Raw genomic sequence first — 25,237 nt, forward strand, 5'->3', positions numbered from 1 at the left:
CCACATCTGTAAAATGAGGACATATGTAATAATGTCTGTCCTGCCTATGCCTCAAAGCTGTTAATGAGGATGGAATTAAATAATAGATGTAAAAGCACTAGAGGGTATTAGGTTCAAGTGTTATCCAAATACCAAGTTGTTTTTATCATTCATTCTCATAATTGTGCCAGTCCAAATCTACATGGGATTATCCAAACCCTTTGATACACTCTTGGCTGGAGGACTGGGGGTGTCAATGCATCTGTCTGTGTCAGTCCTTGTTGTATGGCTTTGCTGTGTTAACCTCTTCCTTCCCAGTACTTGTTTTGCTTCTAAGCTGAAAGCTAATTCCTGTCTGCCTCTCTCTGTGCTCTCTGCTCTCTGCCAGCAGGACAAGCTCCTAAATCCTCTAGACCTACCTGTTACTGTAAGTAGCTTTGCCACATTGGAAGGACCCTGCTCCACCTCCCCCAAGATACAGTCTCTGCTTTTGGGTGGGGAGGCCCCTGCTGACTGTCAAGGAGGGGATGTGTGCTGTGCTGTCTGGGTGCCCGAGGGACTGCTCATTGTTTCCATGTCTCCACACTCAGTCAGCATGTGCCTTTATACTGGCTCCAGGGATCAGCTTGGAAAGATCAGGGTCAGAAGTAATAAACGGTTTCTTTTCTACTTTACTAGAGTTGGCAGCAAGCTTGAGAAGAGCATTGAGTTTGGAGCAGGAAGGCCTAGTTTGGAGTCCCTGCTTTTCCATATACTATCATTGCGACCATGTTCAAGCCCCATAGCCTTTCTTAGCCTCAATTTCTTCATCTATAAAATGGGTATAACAGTCTTCATACAGCTACCTTCCAGGACTATTGGGAGGATCAATAAAATTCATTTCCATCTAACAAATATGTACTTAAAAAGTTCAGCCCAGGACCTGGTGCTGGGGATACAAAGACAGAAAATGACATGGTCCTTCAGATTGCTTACAGATAATAGACGTAAAGCACTTTGTGATTTTCAAGTGCTATACAAGTGTGAGCCAACTAATCACTGAGCCATTTTTGTGAGAGGCTTCAGTTGCCTGGAGGTGGCTGCATCCAACTGATCTCTTCTGAACTTTCTTTTCATAGTACCTGACAGCCTCTCAGAAGGGGCACCTGAGTGTACTTCATAGGTGAGGTGCAGAGGCAGCTTTGTGTTCATTCATTTAGAATTGGATCTAAAATAAGGTAGCAGATTAGAAGCATTGAAGCCATCCTGAGAGCAGGAAAGAGAAGTCAAAAGAATGATAGACAGAACTGTAAAACGTGGCTTTCTGGGATTATTAAGTGCAGGGACAAAAAACCCAGCAAGGCCCAGTAGCAAAACCTGAAAAGGCATCACTGTTAAGGCCCCAAATAATAACTGGTGATCACAGTGAAAACCAGGAGCCCCTAAGAAAAGGTTATATATCACTTTCATTGTGCTAGGTGTGAGAAGGCAGAGATGTGTGATGAGTTTAAGAAAAATTGCATCTTTGAGGTGGCAGAGTGAGCTAAAATTAAAAAAAAAATCTTGGCATGTAAAAGGAGAAAATTTCAATTACCTGAAAATCCAGTTATGTTCATGCCCCACAATGTTAGCCCATTCATAGGAACCGAATGCAGTTAGGATGGTAAATCTGTTGGGGGAAAAGCTGTAAGGCAGGAGTAGCTCCCTGGACAAGGGGTCGGAACCTTCAGCAAGCTTCTGGCCTTATTTCTACCTGTAGGTGTGAACCCAGCATGACTTTGGGAAGTCATTTCCTCTCCTTAGGCCTCAGTTCCCTTCTCTGTAAAAAGGGATTGTACTAGATGAGAATCAAATTCATTTGGGAGACTAAGGATATCTGAACTGAAACCCCGCCTCTGCTGTTCTGGTCACATGACCCTCAGGGAGTCCCTGGCCCTCTCATGCCAGTCCTTGTGTTCCCTGCCTCTGTGGCTCTAAGGCAATTGAGATGCAGAGAGCCTACCATTCTGCAGTATCTAGGGGGTGCCTAACCCAGGCCAGGTAAAAACAAACAAAGGTCTCATAGATGCAAAGATCTCTGCTCACAACACTCCTTTGTGCTACGTATTGTTTCCAGTTTACAGATGAGGAAATTGTGTCCTGGAGAGGTGAAGTGATAGAGATGCCCAGGTCTGTCACTCCTGGATTCCTTAGGTCTCTTTACTCCTAAGATCAGTGATTTCAGATCAGAGTAGAAATTACTTTGTGAATATCTGATGTTCTTGGTGGTGTCTTCCGCTTCTTGTCCTCCCTCCTCCACTAGAATTAAATTTTCTTCTTTGGAGAATAGGAACAAAACTACTTCCAATGTCTTCCTTGTGGTGCTTTGGGGAGGACAGGTGTAAAGCACTAAGGAAGCATGAATGATCTGGGTAGGATTCATAGGGAGTAGGACATGGACCAGAAGGACATTCTCTTTCAGTGCTTTGAGGAGCAGCATTTGGCCGGGAACTCCTGTAGCCACAGTCCTGTGTGTCCGTCGTAGCTTAGGGAGCAGTGCTGTCTGCTTGCCATCTGTTCTCTGTGTGAAGTGTCCATTTGATTTCCTCATAACATCTTTCTCAGACTGAACCAATCCCCCATTTCTCTTTGAAGACAATACACTGGTTTATATTATGAATTATTTGGACTTGCACAAAAAATGTTTGGGAAATAAAAATGGAGTTGTTTTTTGGCTATAAATAACCAACTGAATTTTCATTTTTACCACATATTCTTATTTCCACATTAACAGAAAAACTTGAAAATGAAAGCAAGAGTAAGAATCAAGATGCATGTATGATCCACATGATGTTTTCACCCTCTTAGGAGTTAATGGGGTGGGATGGGGTGCATAGAAGGAGGTAGCAGCATGGAATAGTGGAAAGAGTAATGGATTTCAGATCTGGAGACCTGGGCTTAGGGGTTGCTTCTGCTGCTTGCTACCGCTGACCGTTAGCAAATCACTTACACTCTCTTGGCCCATTTCCTCATTTGTAAAATGAGAGGATAGGACAGGATGACTTGTGATTTTTTTTTTTTTTTTTGCGGGGCAATGGGGGTTAAGTGACTTGCCCAGGGTCACGCAGCTAGTAAGTGTCAAGTGTCTGAGGCCGGATTTGAACCCTGGTCCTCCTGAATCCAGGGCTGGTGCTTTATCCACTGCGCCACCTAGCCTCCCCCCAGGATGACTTGTAAGGTCCCATCCAGCACCAAATCTATGATCTTCAACTTGGTCTGCATGGGTCCATCTCTTTCACCTCATGCTTACCTTGGGTTTCTCAACAGGATATGGCCAATGCATTTGCACAGAAGCACCTTCGGAACATCATCTTGAATGTAAGTTTGTGATGCATAACTATTGTTTTGGGGGAGAGGGACAACAGTGTGTATGAAAGACTTTGGAAACACAAAACTCTGTCAACCAAAAGTGAGGGGCTCAGGAACTGTCTCCATGAAGTGGTGAAGTGCCTAGGCCTATCCTTAGTGGGGTAAGTGGTCTTGGGGCCTTCCCGTGGGATTTTACACAGAAAGGAACGGAAGATTCTGTGAAGAATTTGTATGAAAGAGCTATGGTCATCTCTTAGGGGAGAGAAAGTCTTTGTCCACAGAAGAGAAACTGACCCTTAAAACTCTCTGTCTAATTGAAGAGCAGTACAGAAGGTGAGGTTTGAATCCTGGCTCTGTCCTGCTGGTTGTGTGACCCTGAGCAAGTTACTTAACCACTCTGAGCCTCAGTTTCCTCATCTGGAAAACAGGGATAGTAATACTTGAACTATCTCATAGGATTGTCGTGAGGAAAGTACTTTGCAAACTTTGAAGTGCTATAGAAGTTATTATAGTTCTTAGTCAGATATGACTCTTCTGTTCAACAAATATTTATTTTGTAGTTTATTAATGCCTTTTGTTTTTATATCACAGTCATTTCTGAATGTAGTGTTGTCCCCCTCTGCTCCCCAGAAAATCTCCCCTTTTACCAAAGATTTTTAAAGGTAGTTCAACAAAACCAATGAGCAGACACAATGACTGTGTCTAATGGCTCATGCCACATACCCCAGCTGTTCTTCCCCACGTCCAGTGAAAAGGAAGAGGTACACATTGTCATTCCTTCTCTGGGCCAGAGCTTAGCCACATATAATTACATTGTGTTCAGTTCCATTTTAATGTTCTTTTCATTGAGTTTGTTGTGGTCCTCACACATCATTTTCCTGGTTCTTGGTACTTTGCATTGCATCAGTTCATCTCAGTTTTCTTATGGTTTTCTGATCCCTTCATATCTATCATTTCTTATGGTTCAGTAATAGTCTATTACATATATGTACCACAATTTGTTTTTTGTTTGTTTTTTTTTAATTTTTGCAGGGCAATGAGGGTTAAGTGACTTGCCCAGGGTCACACAGCTAGTTAAGTGTCAAGTGTCTGAGGCTGGATTTGAACTTGGGTACTCCCGAATCCAAGGCCAGTGCTTTATCGACTGCACCACCTAGCTGCCCCACAATTTGAAGACAGTACAGTGGTTTACATTTTGAGTTGATGAGTTGATTCCCCAGCAATTCCCCAGTTGATGGGCACCTACTTTGTTTCTGGTTTTTTTCTTGATGCTAAAAAATACTTCTATAAATAGTTTGGTATCTTTGGGAGCATTCTTTCTGTCTTGAACCTACTTAGGGCAGATGCCAACAATTGGAACTCTGGATCAAAGGCTATGTACATTTTTGTTCCCTCTTATGTAATTCCAAATTGTTTTACACAATGATTAGACCAGTTGATGTCTCTACCATCAGAATGGTAAAGATGGCAAAAAAGGGAAAATGACCATTTTGGGAGGGGTATGAGAGGACAGGCACAGTAATGCACTATTGGTATAGCTGAGAATTGGGCAAGATATTCTGGAAAACAATTTGGGACGCTACCTAAACTGTCACTGCACTGTGCATACTGTCTACTCCAGCAATACCACCAGTAAATAGACAGCCCAGAGCGTTAAAAGAAAAAGGGAAAGGATCCATATATTTAGAGAAGCACTCTTTTTTTGTTGTAGCAAACAATGGAGATTTAGGAAGTGTCCATTAATTGGGGAATGACTGAGAAAATAATGGCATGTGAATATCATGGAATATTATCACACCCCAAGAAATGACAAAAGGGATGTACTTATAGAAACATGGGAAGACTTACATGAAATGATACAGAATGAAGTGAACAGAACCAGGAGAACAATTTATATCGTGACTAAATGGTAAAGAAAAACAGTTTTGTAAGACTTAAGAACTTTGCTGAATTCAGTGACCACCTGTGACTCCAGAGGACTGATGATGATGATGTTAATAATAACTGACAATTCTAGAGTACTTTAAGGCTTACAAAATGTGTAATGTATTATTTGTATTTTGTTTGGTTCTCACAATAGCCTTGTGAGGGAGGTGCTGTTATTAACTCCTATTTTACAGATAAGAAAACTGAGGCTGCCAGGGGTTAAGTCCCTTGTTCAAGGTCACTCAGCTAGTAAGTGTTGGAGGGAGTATTAGAATTTAGGTCTTCCTGACCCTAAATCCAGCCCCCCATCTGCTAGACCACCCATCTCCTAGTGAAGCATATTCTCTCTTCCTAACAGAGAGGTGATAGAATAAAGGTGTAGAATGAGTTATATATTTATGGAGATGGCCAGTGGGTGGATTTCTTTTACTTGATAATGCATATTTGTTAAAAGAGTGGGGATTTTTATTTTTTATTTGGTGGGGGAGGAGAGAAAATTGGAAGGGGAGGAGGCTAGTGATGATGCCCACAAAAAGAAAAGCATCATTGAAACATTTTAAAAATGCTCTGAAGAGAACAGAAGACAGTCCAGAGGGAGATACAGATAAGCAGGATAGCTTGGTGAGTTTATGTGCTGCATATAATAGAAATTCACTATTTTATATACCCTCCTCTCGTTTCTGTTCTTTTATATGAAAATGTTCATGATGGTTGGTGTTTAAGTTCATAATAACAAAGAATACAGTTTTTAAAAAGAAAATTAGGGAGAGTAAAGGGGTTTATTGAAGGGGAAGCTCCTTTAGAGATGAAAGGCAATGAATAGGTTAAAGGGCTCAGCATTGGCAAGGGAAAAGGCCATCTCTTCTGACAAGAGCAGAGCTGAGGAGGAGAGAAGGGAAGATAATGTCGAGGTGATCCAGATTTTTGAATTAAGAGTCTCTGCTTTCTTGATAAAGTGTCACGGTTTTCTGCTCAGAGGGGTGGGGTATGATGCAGCTTTAGGTGTCTTAAGAAGAGCAGTTTTGGTGCAAGTTCTCCGAAGAATGCAACACAGAATACTCAAGGAAGAATAAAAGACTTCTGGAATAGATCCTTTCATTCAGTCCTCTCTTTCTTGCCCTTTGGATTTTTCAGCATGTAATTCGAGGTAACCGCCCAATCAAAACTGAGATGGCGCATCAGCTCTATGTACTTCAAGTCCTGACCTTTAACCTTCTTGAAGAGAGGATGATGACCAAGATGGACCCTAATGATCAGGTTAATGCTAGGCGTGATGCTACTGTTCTTTGTCTTCCCACCAGGGAAATGAGAAATCCCAAGTAAATCCCGTGCTTTTTGTGAGAGATGATCTATTTGTGACCCTTCATAGCCAGTGAAATCTCCTCTAGGACATAGTTTACCTAACCCTGGAAACTTTCAGAGATGGTACTAACACACCTTATTGATTGAACAAGAACAAAGAGGTCACTTTTCCATGTCTTTTTTTCTTTTCTGTACTGGAAAAGTGGTAGTAGCACTCTTCCCCTTTTTTTTTCAGAGGTGGGAGGACAGTGGGTGGTGAACACAGCATATATAATGTCAGATTTGGTTGTTGTATTGGTTACTTTTGCTGAACTTATTCTATATTTCTTTTTTTATTCTTTGTTTTAAGGAATGGTTCTCTGGGCGGGGAAGGGATATATTGGCAATTGAAGGTGACATAAAAACAAAAGATTTAGAAAATTTTAAAACAAAAAAGAGAGATCGTGCCAACAATGACACAATTTGGGACCAGAATGAATTCCCAAAGAGGCTGAGCTGCTATTTATTTTCCCAAGAATACCTTAGATATCTGAACAATTATATTTGCTTCTCCACAGGCACAAAGAGATATCATATTTGAATTAAGACGAATTGCATTTGATGCAGAGACTGACCCTACAAGCGTCACTGGCAGCGGGACAGAGAAACGAAAAGCCATGTACACCAAGGACTACAAGATGCTGGGATTCACTGTATGTACCTCTAGTGGCCCTCTCTTGCCCATGCCTCCAGCTTTGTCTCTCTTATACCCTGGGCTACATAACTACAAGCCTCAGGTTCCTGGGAGTTTGCTAGATCATACGTAAAACTTGAGCCCCAGGGCAGCTAGGTGACTCAGTGGATAGAGCACCGGCCCTGGAGTCAGGAGTACCTGAGTTCAAATCCGGCCTCAGACACTTGACACTTACTAGCTTTGTGACCCCGGGCAAGTTACTTAACCCCAATTGCCCTGCAAAAAAAATTAAAAATTAAAAAAAAACCTGAGCTCCATTATTGAGTCCATTTGCCCTTTCACAAATGAATCATAGCTAACATTGACATTGCATGTTAAGATTAGAGTCTGTACATGCAATATCCTTTGATGCTCATTAAGAGGTAGTACCAGGATTATTATTCCCATTTTACAGAGGTAAAGTGGCTTGCCCAAGGTTACACAACTTTTAAATGAGGAGTCATTACACCGTGATACCACCCTAGTCATAAGAAGGTTGGCATGGTTAGCTGAGCCCAGTCTTTAGGGCCTGGGGACAGTGGTTTCACAGGATTGTTCAAAGGAGCTTTTCCCTTTGGAAGAGGATGCACACTGAGAGGGGTTAATGTTCATGCCACGTTTCTTTTTTCTGATAGAACCATATCAACCCAGCAATGGACTTTACCCAGACTCCTCCAGGGATGCTGGCTCTGGACAACATGCTCTACTTGGCCAAAGTCCATCAGGATACTTATATCCGGGTAAAGGCAAAAAAGGCTTGCCCTGGTCCCTGGTTCTTGAGCACATCCCAGCCAGGCTTTTGTCTTTCTTGGCACCCTAATTTTTTCTCTTTCTTGGCAGATTGTCCTGGAGAACAGCAGTCGGGAGGACAAGCACGAATGTCCCTTTGGTCGAAGTGCCATTGAACTCACCAAAATGCTGTGTGAGATCCTGCAAGTTGGGGAGCTGCGTAAGTCTTTCTGGCACTGCTGCCTTCATCTGCCCTTCATTGTGATAAGAGTAACAATGTACTTCCTAGTCACATGTCGGAATGCTTTATGTATATTCAATTTGCTTTCACAACACTTTTGCTAGGCAGGTTGTACCAGTATTATCTCCATTTTACACATTAGAAAACTGAGGATAGAAAGGGTAAGAAATTTGCTTAGTTATAAAGCTAAGGAATGAGAGTCAGGATTCAAATCCACGCTTTTGGATTCTAAATCCAGTGCTCTTTGGGCTACTCACACCCCAGCATAGTGGCCATGTGAGAGGCCTTGTCACTGCCTCCTGAAGAGTCAGTGTGGCCCAAGTCTCAGGAGTCCAGAGTTAGAATTGTAACGATTGGAATAACGCCACCTGCTGGAGACTTACTGTAGAAGAGTTCTGCCCATGAAGCGAAGGCCTTTGAGGGCAAGACCAGGAGTCTTTTCTTTGGCATCAGGAAGTGACGCGGACTAGTGGGAGGAGGAAGGAAGAGACTGGCTCAGTCTCGGGCTCTTTCCTCTGGACTCTGGTGGAGAGCGGAGCTAGAAATGTGCTCTCCCTTTAATAGATAGGAATCTAGGCCTTTCTTTCTCTCTTTACCAAATTCTTATTCTCCTTAATAAATGCTTAAAAGTCTAACTCTTGCTAAAGCTTATAATTTATTGGCGACCACTCATTAGATATTTTAGACAGTTCAGCTAGAATTTTAGACCTTAACAGAATCACAGTTCTTCCACTTTGCTGTTAGTGGGGTGACCCGCAGAATGGGAATCTCTCTCTCAGAGCTATTGTTGGGAAAACTCTCTCTACCCTTAAAATGCAGTAAAAATGGGAGAGCGATTCTTTCATAGATGAGGAGTCTCAGCTTCAGAGAAATTGTGGGAGTTCTGCCCAAGGCCACACAGCTGGTAAAGAACAGAGGTGGGTCTCTAACTCAGGGCTTCTGACTCTTTACTAGTGTCCCCATTGCCATTCCTAAGACTTTAGCCCTGGTTGAGATGAGATTGGCCTGCTTTGACATTAACTCACCTATTCTCTTATCCCCATGGAAGCAAGAAGGAAAAGCAGGACCTAAGCGTAGGTCAGGGAAGCATTCCACAGTCCCAAGGAGCATCAAGGGCTAGACCCCTATGTGTGTTGAGAGACTCTACCCTGTTCTTGGGAAGAAAAATCAACTGGCAAAGATATCAGCTGATATCAAAGCTATTGAGTGAGCACTTCTGACTGGTGGCCTAAGAACGAAGCACCTCTCTGCAGCTGATGGCTCTGCATCCTGTCTTGTATCAGGAAGCAGGTGGGGTGGTCAGGAAGGGGGAGAAACCTGCCTTCCAAGATGCAAGAACTCAGGCCCATTTCACAGCCATTTCCTGGGGCTCTTGGCCACATTTCTCTCCTGCCTTTGAAGCAACAGAGACCTTAGACTTGGGTCCTAGGGCGGGGCCCTTATCCTTTTCCCATGTCCTTTTTCCCCACAGCCAACGAAGGCCGGAATGACTATCACCCGATGTTCTTCACTCATGACCGAGCATTTGAGGAGCTCTTTGGAATCTGCATCCAGCTGCTGAACAAGACTTGGAAGGAGATGAGGGCAACAGCAGAAGATTTCAACAAGGTCATTGTCATGCTGGGGAACCTGCCCAGGGCAGAAAGAGCCAAACACACTTTGATTCCAGCTGAGGCCCAAGAGTCACAGAATTGGGAGATGAGTGTACATGACTGGTCAGATAATGATAATAACATTGCCCATGGCTAGCGTGCCATAGGATTCACACAGCTTCACCAGTATGTTGTGAAGCAAGCAGGGCAGATACCGTTATATCCAGTTACAGAGGAAGAAACTGGGATTTGGAGAAATGAAGCCTCTTGGCCTAGAGGTGCAGGGCTAGTGAGGGCAAAGCCAGCTCTCCTGACTGCCAGCCCAGTGCTTTTTTCTCACTCTTCCATTCCACTCTTCTTTTAAGCCAGACTTGGGGAGCAGAATGCCTTACCTGTAATTGTTGTTACTGTCAGATTGCACAGTGCTGCAGGCTACATTAGGTTTGGTGTGAATTGTCACAGTAAGCTCAAATGTATTAGCAGCAACTCACAGAGCTGTAACTAGGACAATTTAGTCAGGGCTTTGACCTGGGCAGGAAATTTACAGTTTTTAGCACCTAGATAGAATCATATTTGAATCATGGGTCTCCACATAAAGGTGAAAGTAGTCATTGAAGGTAATTGATTCAGAAACTTTAACAGCAGTTGTGGCTTTGGGCAAGTAAACTACTTTCAATCTAAACACATCTCATAGCATTTTCCAGGGTTGAAACACCAGGGCATATTTATTCAATCATCATGCAAATACTTCTCAAGCATTCAGGTCACGGCCCCTCCCCTCTTGGAGCCTCAGCTTCCTCACCTGTAGAATGGAAATAAGGATTTCCATTGTCTGTCCCACAGGGTTCTTTTGAGGAAAACACTTTGTAGAATCTATGAAAAAGTAGATTTTATTTGGAAAGCCCTCTGGGTGCTAAAAGAGATCATTAAATCCTCATAGACTTACAGAATGTCAGATTTGGAAGGGACCTTAGAGACAATCTAGCCCAAACTCTTGCCATTTTACAAAGGAGGAAAGTGAGAATTAGAGAGGGGAATGATTATTTCAGTAAGGCCCTCACTGATAGCATGGCCAAATGTTCATTCTTCTTTGATTGATTCTACTCTACCTCACTCAGTGACTGTTGCAAACCTCAAAAATAATCTCCTGAAGCATTGGCCTGATTGTGTAGCTCCCCCACTCATAAACCTTTAGTGGCTCCCTATTGCCTATAAAATAAAAAACTCTTTTAATTAGTTTGACATTTGAAGTCCTGCACAATTTGGCTCCCCCCTACCTTTCCATTTCTATTACATACTACTCCCCTTCACAGACTCTATACTCCAGTCATCCTGATTACTTGCCATTCCACAAGCCTGATATTTCCTTTTCCACCTCCACACATTTATACAAGCCTTCCATTTGCCTTCTACATGCCTAGATTTAATGTCACTTATTTCCACTTCTCAATCCTTAGCCTTCCTTCAAAGCTCATCTCAAGTGTTCTTTCTTACTCGAAGCCTTCCCTGATCTCAGTTGTAAGTGTTCTCTCCTTCCTCTATATTTATTCTTGTACATGTTGCATCCCTCGGCAAAAGAAGGCCGTTTAGTCTTTGTAGTCACTTTGACTAGCATAGGTCTTGGTATGTAGTAAGTGCTTTACGAACATTTGTTGAATTGATTACATTAAAGTGAGTTTCCTTGGACTCCACAGGGTTAGTGGCAGAGACAGGCCTGGAGCCCAGCTCTCCCTGCCCAGTGCCATCACAGCAGCGAAGCTCATCATCTTTTTCTCTCAGGTTATGCAAGTGGTACGAGAACAGATCACCCGGGCTTTGCCCTCTAAGCCCAACTCTTTAGATCAGTTCAAGAGCAAACTTCGGAGCCTGAGCTACTCAGAGATTCTGAGATTGCGCCAGTCGGAGAGGATGAGTCAGGATGATTTCCAGTCCCCACCAATTGTGTAAGTCTTGTGGGACATAGAAGAGGAAGCAGCTGCCAGCTCTACCTCCCTTGGAGAGGTTCAGCTGCCTCCATGAGCCGGTCCTTATTCTGCTGTGTATCCTTCCCCAGAGAGTTAAGGGAAAAGATCCAGCCAGAGATCCTGGAACTCATTAAGCAGCAGCGGCTCAATCGGCTCTGTGAGGGGAGCAGCTTCCGGAAAATTGGCAATCGGCGGCGGCAAGGTGAGGTTGAGGGTGGCTCCAGCCCGTTCCGCTCCTTCTTCACAGAAGTCTCTGGTGTGGGACCAACACACCTCATACCTGGTACAGGGAAACACTTAGAACAAACTTTCTTCTGCTCTTCCTGGGGCTTTTCCAGAGCTGCTTCCCCTGACCTGCCTGGGGTCAGGCATTACTAGATTTATGACCCTGGGCAAGTCAGTTCTTCCTCAGCCACTGATTGCTCATCAGAAAAATTGGGACCATATTTCGGCCTCCTACTTCAGTTAATCAACAAGCATTTTTTAAGTGCCTGTTATACGTTAGGCATTGTACTGGGCACTAGGGATGCAAATTCAATGGATGAAGCAATCCCTTCTGAACAGAAGATTGCCTTCTCTTTTTAAAAAAATGAGGCTTATTGGGATATTTTTTATGGAGGTTATATTCTAATGGGGGAAAGATACAAGGTAGTTAAATGCAAGGTAGTTAAATTCGAGGTGGTTTGTGAGGGACTAGCATTTGGAGGACTTGGGAAAGGATTCATTTAGAAGGAATTGTGTGAGTTGCAGATTTTCTCTCTCCTTCCAGCCCCTCTCCCACCCATTGAGAAGTTAAGCAATATGATATTGATTATACATATAAAGTCATGCAAAATATTTCCACATTAGCAATATCACCAAAAAGGTGGAGGAGGGGGCAGGGGAGCAGAAAGATAAAGAAAATGGAAAAAGAATGCTTCAGTGTGCATTGAGCTCCATCTTGGAGAATGGAGGGGGATTGCGTGGGGCAGAGGTGAAGAGGGAGGGCATTCTGGGTGTGGGCACATCCAGAGCAAATGCATAGAGAGAGGAGATGGGAGTGTTGTGTTCATGCAGCAGAGAGAAAGGCCATTTTGGCTGGATCTCCGAATAAAGGAGGGAGAAGCTGGGACAACACATCTCACAGGATTGTTGTGAGTTAAGTATTTTACAAAGCTGGCCACACTTTAGAAATCTGAGCTGTGGTGACTTATGATTATTACCTGTGTGTTTCAGAGCGGTTCTGGTACTGCCGCTTGGCCCTGAACCACAAGGTTCTGCACTATGGAGATCTGGATGACAACCCTCAGGGGGAGGTGACCTTTGAATCCCTGCAGGAGAAAAGTAGGTGCAGCTTTGTTTCTCTCTTGATGGGTAATGGAAAGAGCACAGACCAGAAACTTGTGTCATACTATTGGCTCTGATCCTAATTTATTGCGTGAATTCTCCTCTCAGGGCCTTAGTTTCCTTATCTGTAAAATGGGGAAAATAAATTGTGCCCTATCTAGAGGCAGTGTGATAATGGAAAGAGCACCAGACTTGGGGTCAGAAGGCATGCGTTCAAGTCCTGGCTTAGCTGTAAATTAGCTACATAACCCTAGACAAGTTAGTTCAATCTCTGAGTCTTGGTTTCTTCATTTTTTGTTTTTGTTTTTGTTTTTAGTGAGGCAATTGGGGTTAAGTGACTTGCCCAGGGTCACACAGCTAGTAAGTGTTAAGTGTCTGAGGCCAGATTTGAACTCAGGTACTCCTGACTCCAGGGCCGGTGCTCTATCCATTGTGCCACCTAGCTGCCCCCAGTTTCTTCATTTTTAAAACAGGAATAATGATACTTGCCATCCTTGTCTTAGAGGGCTCCTACGGCAAAAATGCTTTGTAAAGTGTAAAGCAGTATAGAATTTGGAGCTGTTTTTTTTTTTTTTTTTTTTTTTGCGGGGCAGTGGGGGTTAAGTGACTTGCCCAGGGTCACACAGCTAGTAAGTGCCAAGTGTCCAAGGCCGGATTTGAACTCAGGTACTCCTGAATCCAGGGCCGGTGCTTTTTACCTACTCCTTGTGGTTGCTGTAAGGAACAGATGAATGTGAAGGTGCTTTAGAAAATATAAAATGCTCTCTGAGTCTAAAGTGTTGGTGATATTATTATAATTATTGTTGAATGGTTGTGAGGGCCTGCGCCTGGAAGAAATCCCTGAGACAGATGGGTTGTTGTCCCATAGCGCTTTCACCTTTCATTTATTCAGCAGACATTAATCATTTGCTGTGCACAAATCAGTGTGCTAGGGGCTGTGAATACAAAGATTAAAAACACCCCCTGATAAGAGCCAGAACTGGAATGACGGCCTTATCCATGGAGCAGAGGGAACAGACTTCAGGAGTCAGCTCAGGTGCCACTTCCTCTAGGAGATCTTTCCTTGTCTCCTCAGCCACTAGTTCTGTCCCTTCTAAGGGACTTAACCCATACATTCTCATTTAGATAATGTTATCTCTCCCATTTGTATAAGGACCTGAGCAGTTTTTGCTTTTTTTTTTGGTATTGATATCTCCTCTAGTAAGTACTTAAATACTTGTTGATTGATATGGGGTGAGCTGGGGCAGAGGAGGAAGAATAAAAGATGATTCTAGAATTTCAAGGCCTTGAAACCTTCAGTTAATTCTGTTAACCTTATGATAGGCCTGGCAGGGGCCATTGGTCAATCAGTCCTTTAAGGTAAGTAGGGCAAGTAGTATGTTAGCCATTTTGCAAATTAGGAAACTGAGGCTCAGAGAAGTTAAATGATTTGCCTGTGATCACATAGCTAGTAACTAGGATTTGCACCTAGACAGTAATCAGAAAGTAGGAACAGTGATGGAGTACCCCCACATAGCTATCTTGTCCTCTGGTGTGGTGCCATTTGTGAGTCCAGACCCCTTGGACAATCCATTTTCTATTTTAGCGAATGCTTTGTTGATGCTTAAAAAACCCCATCATTGTCACTTCCCAATAACCTCCTGTCCCCAAATAGAACTTTACATTTTAACAAAGAAGTTAAGTAAAATAAACCACAACATTGTTCTCCTCTGGCAGTTATCTGTCTCATTTTATACCCATATTTTACCACCTATTTGACTGGAAGAGAGAAATAAGTTTCCGCTTTTCCATAGTAATTGTTTATTGCACTGATTAGAGTTCTGAAGACTCTCAGTGTAACTTTCTTTACATAATTGTGGTCATTGAGTAAATTATATTTTTAGTTCTACTTTATTCTGCATCTGTTCATAAAAATTTTTAGTTTTTCTAAATTCTTTTCATTTGTCATTCTTACGGTACAATAATATTCCATTACAGACCTGTTTGTTCAGTCACTGCCCAAGTAATGGCACACTTTTGTTTCCAGTTTTTTGCTAGCACAAAAAAATGCTACTATAGGTTGGGTTTTTTTTTGTATCTGTGGGACCACTCTATTTTTGACCCCCCTAAAGTATATGCTTTGTATTGTTATTTCTGGGTCAAAGGATATGTACAATTTAATGACTTCAGCGTAATTCCAAATTATTTTCCAGAACAGTTAGACCAATTTATGGCCCTGTCAATAGTGTATCAAAGTACCCATCTTCCCACAGTCCCTACAACCTTTACAATTTTCATTTTTTTGTCATTTTTGTCAGAATGATGAATGTGGGGTAAAATGTTAGTGTTGCCTTAATTTGTATTTCTTATATTATTAGTGATTTAGAACATTCTTTCATGTGATTGTTGATAGCCTACATTTCTTCTTTTGAAAACTGCCTGTTTATTAATTTTTAACAAATCAAACAACCTTGCCTAGAGGCCAAATTGTAGTTTCAAGCTTTCAGGAAGAGTCAAACTGCCCTCCCATATGACCATTTTCCTTTTTAGTTCCTGTTGCAGATATCAAGGCCATTGTCACTGGAAAGGACTGTCCTCATATGAAAGAGAAAAGTGCTCTCAAGCAGAACAAGGTGAGTTAGGAAGGAGTTGCTGGTAGGATCCTGTGTCGTTAGCTGAAGACTAGGGAGCTAAGTAGGGCATAGGCAAAACATTAATGTGGGTGAGTTGTTTGATTAGAGACATGCCTCATTTTGTGTACCATCTATTTCCTTGATAGCCCTACCTGGGGCCTTTGATTGGCATAGAATTGAAACAAGAAGGTAAATTGTTCAGAATCTGTGAAAGCCTCTGAGAAAAGATAAGGTTCTTCTAATGCTTCAGATTAACTATACATGGAGAAAGGATTTCAACTGAATAACTGGGTTCCAATTTAGGTCTTTCATTAACTTGGTGTGTGACTTTGGCCAAGTCACATCTCTTTGCTGGGGCTCAGAGTTCTCATCTCTCGTATGCTGAGAATGCCTGCTCTCCCCAGCAGCAGTGTGGAATACTGGAGAGAGCCGCAAATAAGAGCTAGAGGACTGCATCCAGAAATTGAGGGGGTGGGCAAGATCATCTCCAAGCTTCTACATCCTCTGGTTAAAGAGTCCTTCCAGCTCTGACTTCTTATATTCTAAGGTCCTCCCCAACTTTCACATTCTGTGATACTGTGATTTCCCTCTCAGGAAGTATTGGAATTAGCCTTCTCCATCCTGTATGATCCTGATGAGACCTTAAACTTCATCGCTCCTAATAAGTATGAGGTGAGCATAGCGCTGCCCTTGGGAGAGGGAAGGGCCTCTTGTGTAATATCATGTAATGGGGAAAGCATTGGGCTGGGAGTTGAGAAGCCAGATTCCCAGCCCCCTCTCACTAGCCACAGCACAATCAGTTCTTGTTTCTGAGCCTCAGTTCGCAGAATGGGGATGACACTTGTACTGCTTCCTGGGTTGTAGGGAAGAGGGTGCTTTGTGGCTCTTTAGAGTGGGGGAAGAAAAGGGTGAACTCAGCTGGTGGTGTAGGGTCAGCCCCCAGGGTAGCTTCATTTGGTTCCATGTGCCTGCACCATTGGAGTGGGGTGGGGTGGGGTAGGTAGAGGAGGAGGCTGTGTACCAAAGAGTGGAGCCCCAAGGGATTGTCTTGAGGGACAAAGCACCTCCTCATTGGGACCCACCCAAACATGGAGGGTAGTCTTTTATCACTGGGGATGTTGTGCGCATTTGTAAAATGAGCACAGTTCCTACCCACATCACTGCTCCCACCTTCACATGTTGGGGCAAGAACTGGGGGAAATGAAGGCGAGTGAGTCTTCTTATAAACTATTAATTCAGGAATTGATACGAAGCTGAGGCTTGGCTCTGGTCCTCATGGACTCCAGGTTAGCAGAGGATAAGAAATCAGCGGATTATATATAGAAGACTATAAGTACACTCTTAACCAGTGATTTCATTACTTCATCATGAAATATGATTACATTTTATATGATTTCATCAGTGCAGGGAACTCTGTGTGTGTGGAAACTACCTCTACTGACGCACACTGCCCCTTGGCTCTAATGTGGAATCTTAGAGAGCTGCCTGGGGAGGTTTCATGAAGTGGAATAGAAGAGCCCTTCTCAAGCACCATCTAGGTCCTGGTACTTCGAGGTGCTGAAGTAGCAGGAGAAAAGAGAGCCTGTCCTTTCTCTTATTCTGATTAGGTAGACAGCAGCCCTCCAGGAAAGTTCAGCATCAGGGCAGATGATTAGGCCCTGGTGCCGTACAGACCAGTGGTTGGCTATTGGGAAGGGGCTAGTGGGACCAAGAGTCTGAGTGGAAGAGGGCCCTGGGGTGCTTCCTTGTGGTAGAGAAAAGGGGAAGGAGGAGGTCAGCACCTAGCCAGGACAGGGCATCCAGCACCAGGTGGGAACTGGGGGGCTGAAGCAGGAAAAGAGAAGGGTTCTTGAGGCCTACTCTACTAGGCCCTTGGGCCTCTTGTTGGCATTAGTCACAGAACTAGCAGAACTTGAACCCAGGTCTTCCTGACTCTAAGACCTACCCTGTTTCCTTTAGAGCATTGGGTTAAAAACAAATTGTTGGGGCAGCTAGGTGGTGCAGTGGACAGAGCACTGGCCCTGGATTCAGGAGGACCTGAGTTCAAATCCAACCTCAGACCCTTGACACTTACTAGCTGTGTGACCCTGGGCAAGTCACTTGACCCCAATTGCCTCACCCAAAAAACCCAAAAAACCCAAAACCCAAAACCAAAAAACCAAATTGTTGTGTGGGTACAAAGCTGGAGGTGTTCCTCCTGGAGGAGATGGACCTGCAGTTGGGCCTTGAAGGATAGGTAGGATTTGTCTAGTGGAGAAACGAGTAAAGGACATTTCAGATGAAAGAGCAGTGTGAGAAAGGCAGGGAGGCAGGAGTGTGCAGAAGGCTACTTGCCACTCAGCACTTTCCTCAGGCACGAACTGCACACACGGCCACTCGAGCTGTTGGGGTCAGACAGGAGCGTACACAGGAATACACAGCAGAGTGAGCTGGGCACCTCAGAGAGTTTTTGTTGGGAAGCTCAAAAGGAAGTGACATTGGAGCTGGTCCTCAATATTTGGGGGCCCAGGAGATGCTTCCCCTCCAATGAATCCTCCTTAATTTACCATCAGTTTAGGTACTCATAATGTTTCATTTTTCTAGGCTTGGCTGCTGAGGCCATACAACACAAGTAGGTGATGAACTGTACATCAAATGTAATTAGAGGCATACCTCACTTTATATTATAAATGAGTTCCAGAAAGGTGTGTGGAAATTGAACTTTTGTAAATTGGTTCTTGTTTTAAAGGCATTAGAAAAGTTTACCATTTAAAGGAATTCTATCCTGAACCTTTTTTTTTTAAAGTGAGAGGGGAAAGATCCTTTTGTAAAGTATACAGTCACTGCTTAATTTATCTTTATTATGAACTTAGATTTTCATAGATGAAAGTTGCTTAAAGCAAAGTACACCCATACTAAGCTGAACATCAGGCCTGGAGTCACGAAGACCTGAATTGAAATCTGGCCTCAGTTACTAGCTGTGTGACCTTGAATGAGTCACTTAACCTGTCTGCCCCAGTGTCCCCATCTGTAAAATGGGGATAATAACAGAGTTTATAATCTCCCAGGGTTGATGTGAGGATCAAATAAGATAATATTTATCAAGCATTAAACACTGTGCCTTGGGGCAGCTAGGTGGTGCAGTGGATAGAGCACCGGCCCTGGGGTCAGGAGGACCTGAGTTCAAATCTGGCCTCAGACACTTGACACTTACTAGCTGTGTGACCTTGGGTAAGTCACTTAACCCCAAATGCCTCACCAAAAAAACCAAAAAAAACCCCAAAAAACCAACAACAAAAAAACCACAGTGCCTGATGTGCCTGATAACATAATAGGGGCTGTATAAATATTAGCTGTTATTATTGTTGTCATGGAGCACATGCAGAAGAGGGATCTCTTGGGGTAAAAAGCTGATGGGCTTGTCTTCACGAGCCCAGGATTCAGACCATGCCTCTTACCACTTCATAGCTGTGTGGCTTGGGGCATGGCCACTTCATTCTCTGAGCCTCAGTGGCTTATCTATAAAGTGGGGCTCATACCTTCCCTGTTTCACAGGGCTAATGTGAAAAGCTCTTTGCAAACCGTCCAGTAGAGAAGTGTGAGTTGTTGTTACTCTCCACAGTACTGTATCTGGATCGATGGCCTCAGTGCCCTCCTCGGGAAAGACATGTCCAGTGAGCTGACCAAAAGTGACCTGGACACGCTGCTGAGCATGGAGATGAAGCTTCGGCTGCTAGACCTGGAGAACATCCAGATCCCCGAGGCCCCTCCCCCCGTCCCCAAGGAGCCCAGCAGCTATGACTTTGTCTACCACTATGGCTGAGTTGCTGTACCAGGAGGGGGGATTGGGCCCACGAGGGAGGGGCTTAGACGTTGAGGCCTTGTCCTTTGCTTGTATAGAATCCATGGTGACTGTGGTGACCAGGCCAATGCCACTTATTCCTCAACCCCATGTCTTAGCCCCCAAAGCTTCCTGTTGATTCCAGTCAGCTAAAAGTAGGGAAGTGGGGCCTCTGTGGCCTCCCTTCTTTCCACTGTGGATCAGACTCGGGGGCCTGGAAAGGGAACACTGTGGGAAGGCTGGAACGCTAGGGAGCAGGCGGCATCTCTTCCGCTCTCCGGCCAGGGTGGCCCTTAGCTGGCTGGCACAGACAATGCGTATGCTTCTGCTGAGGTGGCTGGCCCCTGGACAAAGTGGAGGCAGCCCAGCAGAGCTCTTGCAGTGGGGCGGGTGGGGGGCAGAGGACTGGAGGAAGGACAGCCCCAAGGCGGTGGCACACCTGCACTGTGTATAGAGAGGGAAGCACCGAATCTCATCTCCTCTGGTGTTGAGGACTCCTTTGGTGCCCATCTCCCTACATGGTGCCAAGACATTGCTGCTCTTCTTGTGGAAGTTCAACTCTGATGTTTCTCTAAATTCTGAAACTGCTACATCTCTCCTACCCAACAGCTGGCAGGGCAGCAAGAGGTTTCTACCACACGGCACTCCATCTGGATTCCTTGCAGTGGAAAAGCCATACGGCTGCTCCCTCCCTTCTCTGTCAGAAGTAGCTTTGCCTCTTAGAGGCTGGAGAGAATGAGACAAACCATGGCATTCTTATTTTTTGGCGATGGGTGACATCACTTAATTTCACAGTATCTAAGTCAGAGCCGGAAAGGACCTTAGCACATAGAATGTTGGAGACAGAAGGGACCTTAGAGGCCTGTAATCGAGTGACTCCTACCTGAAGCATGAATTCAATTCCTTCTTTATGGCATCCCTAATCAGTAGTCATCTAGCTTCTGCTTGCTGACTTGCAGTAGTGGGGAGCTCACTACCTCTAGAGACAGCCCATTCCATTTGGGACAGCTCTTATTGTTAAGAAGTTCTTTTTTATGTTGGGCCTTATTCTATCTTCATGTCACTTTTACCCCCTGGCCCTCCTTTTACCCTCTGAGGCGAAGCAGGATAGGTCTAATCCACCGGGCAAGCCTTCAGGTATTTGAAGGCAGCTGAACTTTAACCCTCCTCATCCCTTCCTGGTAACCCAGACAAACCCAGTCCTGGTAACCTGAACTGAAAGGTCAGCCTCTTTCAGCCCCAAGACTTGTTTCCAATTTCCTTTTGGTCTCCAGACCCTGGGAAGTCTGCCTTGCAATCCCCTCGCTTGGCTTTTACCTCCTGCCTTGTTTTCAGGGAGCTGGTCTGAGGTTGTAGCTGTGCAGATGGGACTTTCCTGGCTTACCACATTATGTCCCCAGGCATCACCACTTGAACACAGCTGCATTTGATCGTGGTAGTTTCATGTGGTAGGCACTGGTCCAATGAAGATTGTACTATATATTTTCTCTACTATAGGCCATACTTATACAGACGTGTATATATATACATATATATATATATAAATATTTATATTTATATAAGATCCACCCATTCTAGGATGGAATGTTTTGTGAAAAAATGAAATTGGGAAGAGAAGGAAAAACAAGATGAGCTCTGAGCCAAGATTGTAACGTAAGAGAACTCAGGAGGGCAGGAGAGGAACGTCCTGTCAGTAACTGTGTTTTCAATAAATACTCTCATGTATGGATTGCAGTTGTCGTTAACAGATGTTTCTCTATTTACTTCTTGCCCAAAGGGGACGATTTCACCTTGACAATCATTTATTCCAATGTGTTGGAAAGACTTGAATGCTCCTGATTCAGTACTTAGCTGTCTCCCAGGAACCCCTCACTCTCTTCCCCTCCACACTTTCCTGGCTAATTATGCTTGGGGAAATTGCTGTGCCGGCTTTTATTTTCTGCAGAGACTCAAGGGGTACAGCAGAGGAAGATCCACCCCTTTGCATACACATGATTCTTCACTATGCCTCCACCTCCTGATTCTTTCAATGAGCCGCCCAAATCTGTGAGCACTGAAGGCAACATGGATCTGATCTTCCAGATGGTGTTTTAAGGCTGTTGCTCAAAAGCTGAACAGGCTGGGGGTGGGGAGGAGATGATGGTGTTGATGGAAACGGGTGCCTGCTCTTGCTGTTTCAAGGGGGATGGGGGGGTGGCAGAAGTTCTTCCAGTAGTCATGGAAAGCAGACCTTGAGGACTGAATAGAGCTCGGGACCTTGGATACAGATGCATGGTGACAACCAGCAGCTGAAAGCAGCTCACCTTCAGCCTCTTTGGGCCCTGATTTGAGCTTGCAGTAAGTCATCGAGTGTGAACTGGAGTTTCTTCTTCATTTCAGGTTTGGGGTGAGGGGGGATTGGGGTCAGGGAAGAAGCCCCCAAATTTGGCCTGTTCTAGTCAACCTCAACAACCACAACAGCCTCCTAACTGGTCTCCAATTCCAATCCATCTTGCCCCACTAGTTCAGTCAAGCATCATGCTGATCACATCTCTCCCTGGCTCTTTGAGCCTTCAAGGGCTTAACATTACTTCTGGGACAAGGCTCCAGTTCTTCAAAGCCTTGCAATCAAGGCTCCCTACAGTGTGACCTCAAAATAGTTTTCCAGCTTTATTGCCTGCTATTTCCCTAAAAATCATCTTGTTTCATGCAAACTGGCCATCTTCCTTCCTCCCGTGTTTCTATCAGTCAAGCTTCCTGGAATGCCCTTCCTGCCATTTCTATCTGCTAGGTGGCACTACAGTGGCTAGAACGCTGGACCTGGAGTCAGGAAGACTTGAGTTCAAATTTTACCTCAGATACATCCTACTGTGTGATCCTGCCAAGTCACTGAACCTGGCTGCCCCCGTATCCTCAACTGTTAAATGAAGATAGTGATAACACCTACCTCCCAGGGCTGTCAGGATCAAAAAAGATATTTGTAAAGCCCTAGCATGGTGCCTGGCACATAGTAGGTACTTAAATGCTTGTTCTCTTTTCCCCTTATTGAAATCCTACCTTCTGTGGTGTAATGAATAGAGAGCCGGCCTCACAGCTAGGAAGACATAGGTGGAATCCTGTCTCTGACATGGGCAGTGTGACCCTGGGGCAAGTCACTTCTCAGTAACTTCAAGGTTCTGTTCTGCACTGTGGGAAGGGATTTCTTTAACTAGGAGTTCACTATACCAACAGAGGCAGCTCTCTGGTGCAGTGGCTAGAGCACAGGGCTGGGAATCGAGAAGACTCCTCTTTGTGAGTTCCATTCTGTACTCAGACACTAGTTGTGTGACCCTGGGCAAGTCATTTCACCCTGTTTGCCTCAGTCCCTCATTTGTAAAGTGAACTGGAGTTGTAGTGACTGAACAACAACATTCCAACGATATCACAAGCCCAGACTCTATTCCTATCCTATTGAAATTCTACTCATCTTCAAGCATCACCTTAAAAGCCACCTCTCCCATGAAGCAGAGAAACCCCAGTCCATACATGAAAAAGCATATGATTTAAGCTACCTATATGACAGTGACCTCGTAGCCACTGCAGGACTTACATGATTGTGGGCAGACCTCACAGAGGTGAGTATAAGATAATATTTGTAAGGTGCCTGTTAGCACAGTGCTTGGCACAGAGTAAGCCCTATTTCTTATTCCCCTCTCCAAGCTTCAACTTTCTCATTTGTAAGACAGAAATAATATTTGCAATACCCACCTTGGGTGAAAAGGAAAGCATTCAGTAAACCTTGGAGTGCTATAGAAATGTGAACCATTACCAATCAATCACCCACTAATGCACTAGGCACTGGGGATACAAGAGAAAAATGGGAAAATCTACTTACATCCTAATGGGAGCTTTACATCCTAATGTAGCGCTTTAAGGTTTACAAAATTCTTCACATGTTCATCTCATTTGATCCAGCCTCTTGCGGTCCCCCAGCTTCTGAGAGGAGATATCCTGCATTCCCCTACCACCGACAGTCTGCCAACTCTAAATCTCCCTGAGGCACAGTGGAGCACTCTCCACTGATGTCCATGACTATGAAGGTCCCTTTTACCTACAACATGTACACTGGGAGTGTGTGTGTGTGTGTGTGTGTGTGTGTGAGAGAGAGAGAGAGAGAGAGAGAGAGAGAGAGAGAGAGAGAGAGAGAGAGAGAGAGAGAGAGAGTCAGAGTCACCTTTCCCCTTCACTCTTTGCCCTGTGTCCCCAAGAAATGGGCTTGGGGTTTTGGTCTCTTTGGCTTGTCCTCTTCAGTTATAGGCAGAGTCCATGACCTTGGGAATTCAAGCCCTGGGGACTGTAGACCCAAGATTACAGGGCAGATGTTGATTACAACTCAGCAGAGAAACCCCGGGAAGGTATGGAGGACTTTGGACTTGGATATTGGTGGAACTAGTGCTCTGTAGGAACTGAGCTAAGCTGTGAGCTGATTCCCCCTCCCCTCCTGGAAACCAAGTATAGAGTGGTCATGCCCCCAGTTGTTGGGGGAAAGATTTGTTCTTGCTCTAACTTTGAAGTAAACATTCCTTTGCAAAAGCTAATCTGCTAAGTGGTTAAATGGAACTGGGGTACTTGGACTCCCTAAAATTGAGGGAACACAATCAGTGGAGGCAGAGCCATGGTGAGAGATTAGACACCTCCTAACCTTGGTCAGGATCAAAGAACCCTGGAGGAGAGGGGAAATGTAACATGGGCAGTGGGAGTCAGGGTAGTCACAGTTACACGGTTACACGGTTACACTATTACTATTATTATTCTGGCAGCTAGGTGGCCTAGTAGATTGAGTGCTGAACATGGGGTAGTGAATCTGAACAGGAAGAATCGTGCTACAAATGAGTACTTGCTGTGTTCCCCCTGGGGAAGGGACAAACCTCTGCCAGTTTCAGTGTCTTCATCAATAAAAAGGGGGAAATAAGAGTACCTATGTCACAGGGCTGCTGTGAAGATCAAATGACATGCCAAGTATAAAGTGCTTTGTAAACCTTAAAATGCTATATAAATGCTGTTATTATTCATGTTGAAATCAGTGAAAATCGAATGGCAGTGAAGTGTGGGATACAGGAAGGAATTGCACACAGAGGGCCATGGAGGAGCCAAAAAGTATCAGTCAACTAACATTTATTAAGTGCCTACTATGTGCCTGGCACTGGAGACAAAAAGGTTTTCAAAATCAAACAGGTGCTGATCTCCAGGAGCCCACAGTGTACCGCTGGACTTGGCTTGCACACAACTACATCCAAACCAGAGGCGGGATAGATGGTAGTCTCAGAGGGACGGCACTAAGACTAAGGACGGGGAACCGTTTCTTGCAGAAGGTGGGACCTTCGCTGAGGCTTGAAGGAAGCCAGGAGGAGGAGATGAGGGTGAGGGTATACCAGAGGAGGCTTGGGGAGACGGCCTCAGGCTCAGTCAGGAGATGGAGCTCTTGTCTGAAGAACAGGGAGCTGGCCAAGGGTCACTAGATGGCAGAACATGTGGGGAGGAGTAAAGGGGAAAAGACTGGAAAGGTAAGAAGGGGACAGGTTACCAAGGGAGCCAAACAGGCGATTTTGTATTTGATTCTAGAGCTAATGGGATGCCGCTGGCATTTACTGAATAGGGACGTTATGAGGTCACTTTAGGGAGAGTCTGGCAGCTGATTTCTATCATAAAGGAATGGTCTGCTAGGAAGAGAAGAAGGGGTGGTCAGAGA

General features: G+C 44.5%; 1 protein-coding gene across 3 annotated transcripts in view; it reads left to right on the top strand.

Moving 5' to 3' along the window:
- The window catches only part of ELMO2 (engulfment and cell motility 2), a 54,085-nt gene extending 32,826 nt beyond the window's left edge, over positions 1–21,259 (top strand). For 2 of the 3 annotated variants that reach the window (XM_043985350.1, XM_043985351.1), the window contains 13 exons: positions 371–406; positions 3,265–3,315; positions 6,367–6,489; positions 7,092–7,226; positions 7,882–7,986; positions 8,087–8,195; positions 9,688–9,824; positions 11,588–11,751; positions 11,862–11,974; positions 12,988–13,095; positions 15,628–15,710; positions 16,305–16,382; positions 19,312–21,259. In XM_043985350.1, coding sequence (XP_043841285.1) covers positions 371–406; positions 3,265–3,315; positions 6,367–6,489; positions 7,092–7,226; positions 7,882–7,986; positions 8,087–8,195; positions 9,688–9,824; positions 11,588–11,751; positions 11,862–11,974; positions 12,988–13,095; positions 15,628–15,710; positions 16,305–16,382; positions 19,312–19,512 — 1,443 coding nt within the window. In that variant the 3' untranslated portion in view covers positions 19,513–21,259. The remainder of the gene's footprint in view (positions 1–370; positions 407–3,264; positions 3,316–6,366; positions 6,490–7,091; positions 7,227–7,881; positions 7,987–8,086; positions 8,196–9,687; positions 9,825–11,587; positions 11,752–11,861; positions 11,975–12,987; positions 13,096–15,627; positions 15,711–16,304; positions 16,383–19,311) is intronic. The other variant, XM_043985352.1, reaches the window with a different exon arrangement.
- Positions 21,260–25,237: the final 3,978 nt, after the last annotated feature.

The sequence above is a fragment of the Dromiciops gliroides genome, chromosome 2 (genome assembly GCF_019393635.1).
Source record: "Dromiciops gliroides isolate mDroGli1 chromosome 2, mDroGli1.pri, whole genome shotgun sequence".
NCBI classification, from domain to species: domain Eukaryota; kingdom Metazoa; phylum Chordata; class Mammalia; order Microbiotheria; family Microbiotheriidae; genus Dromiciops; species Dromiciops gliroides.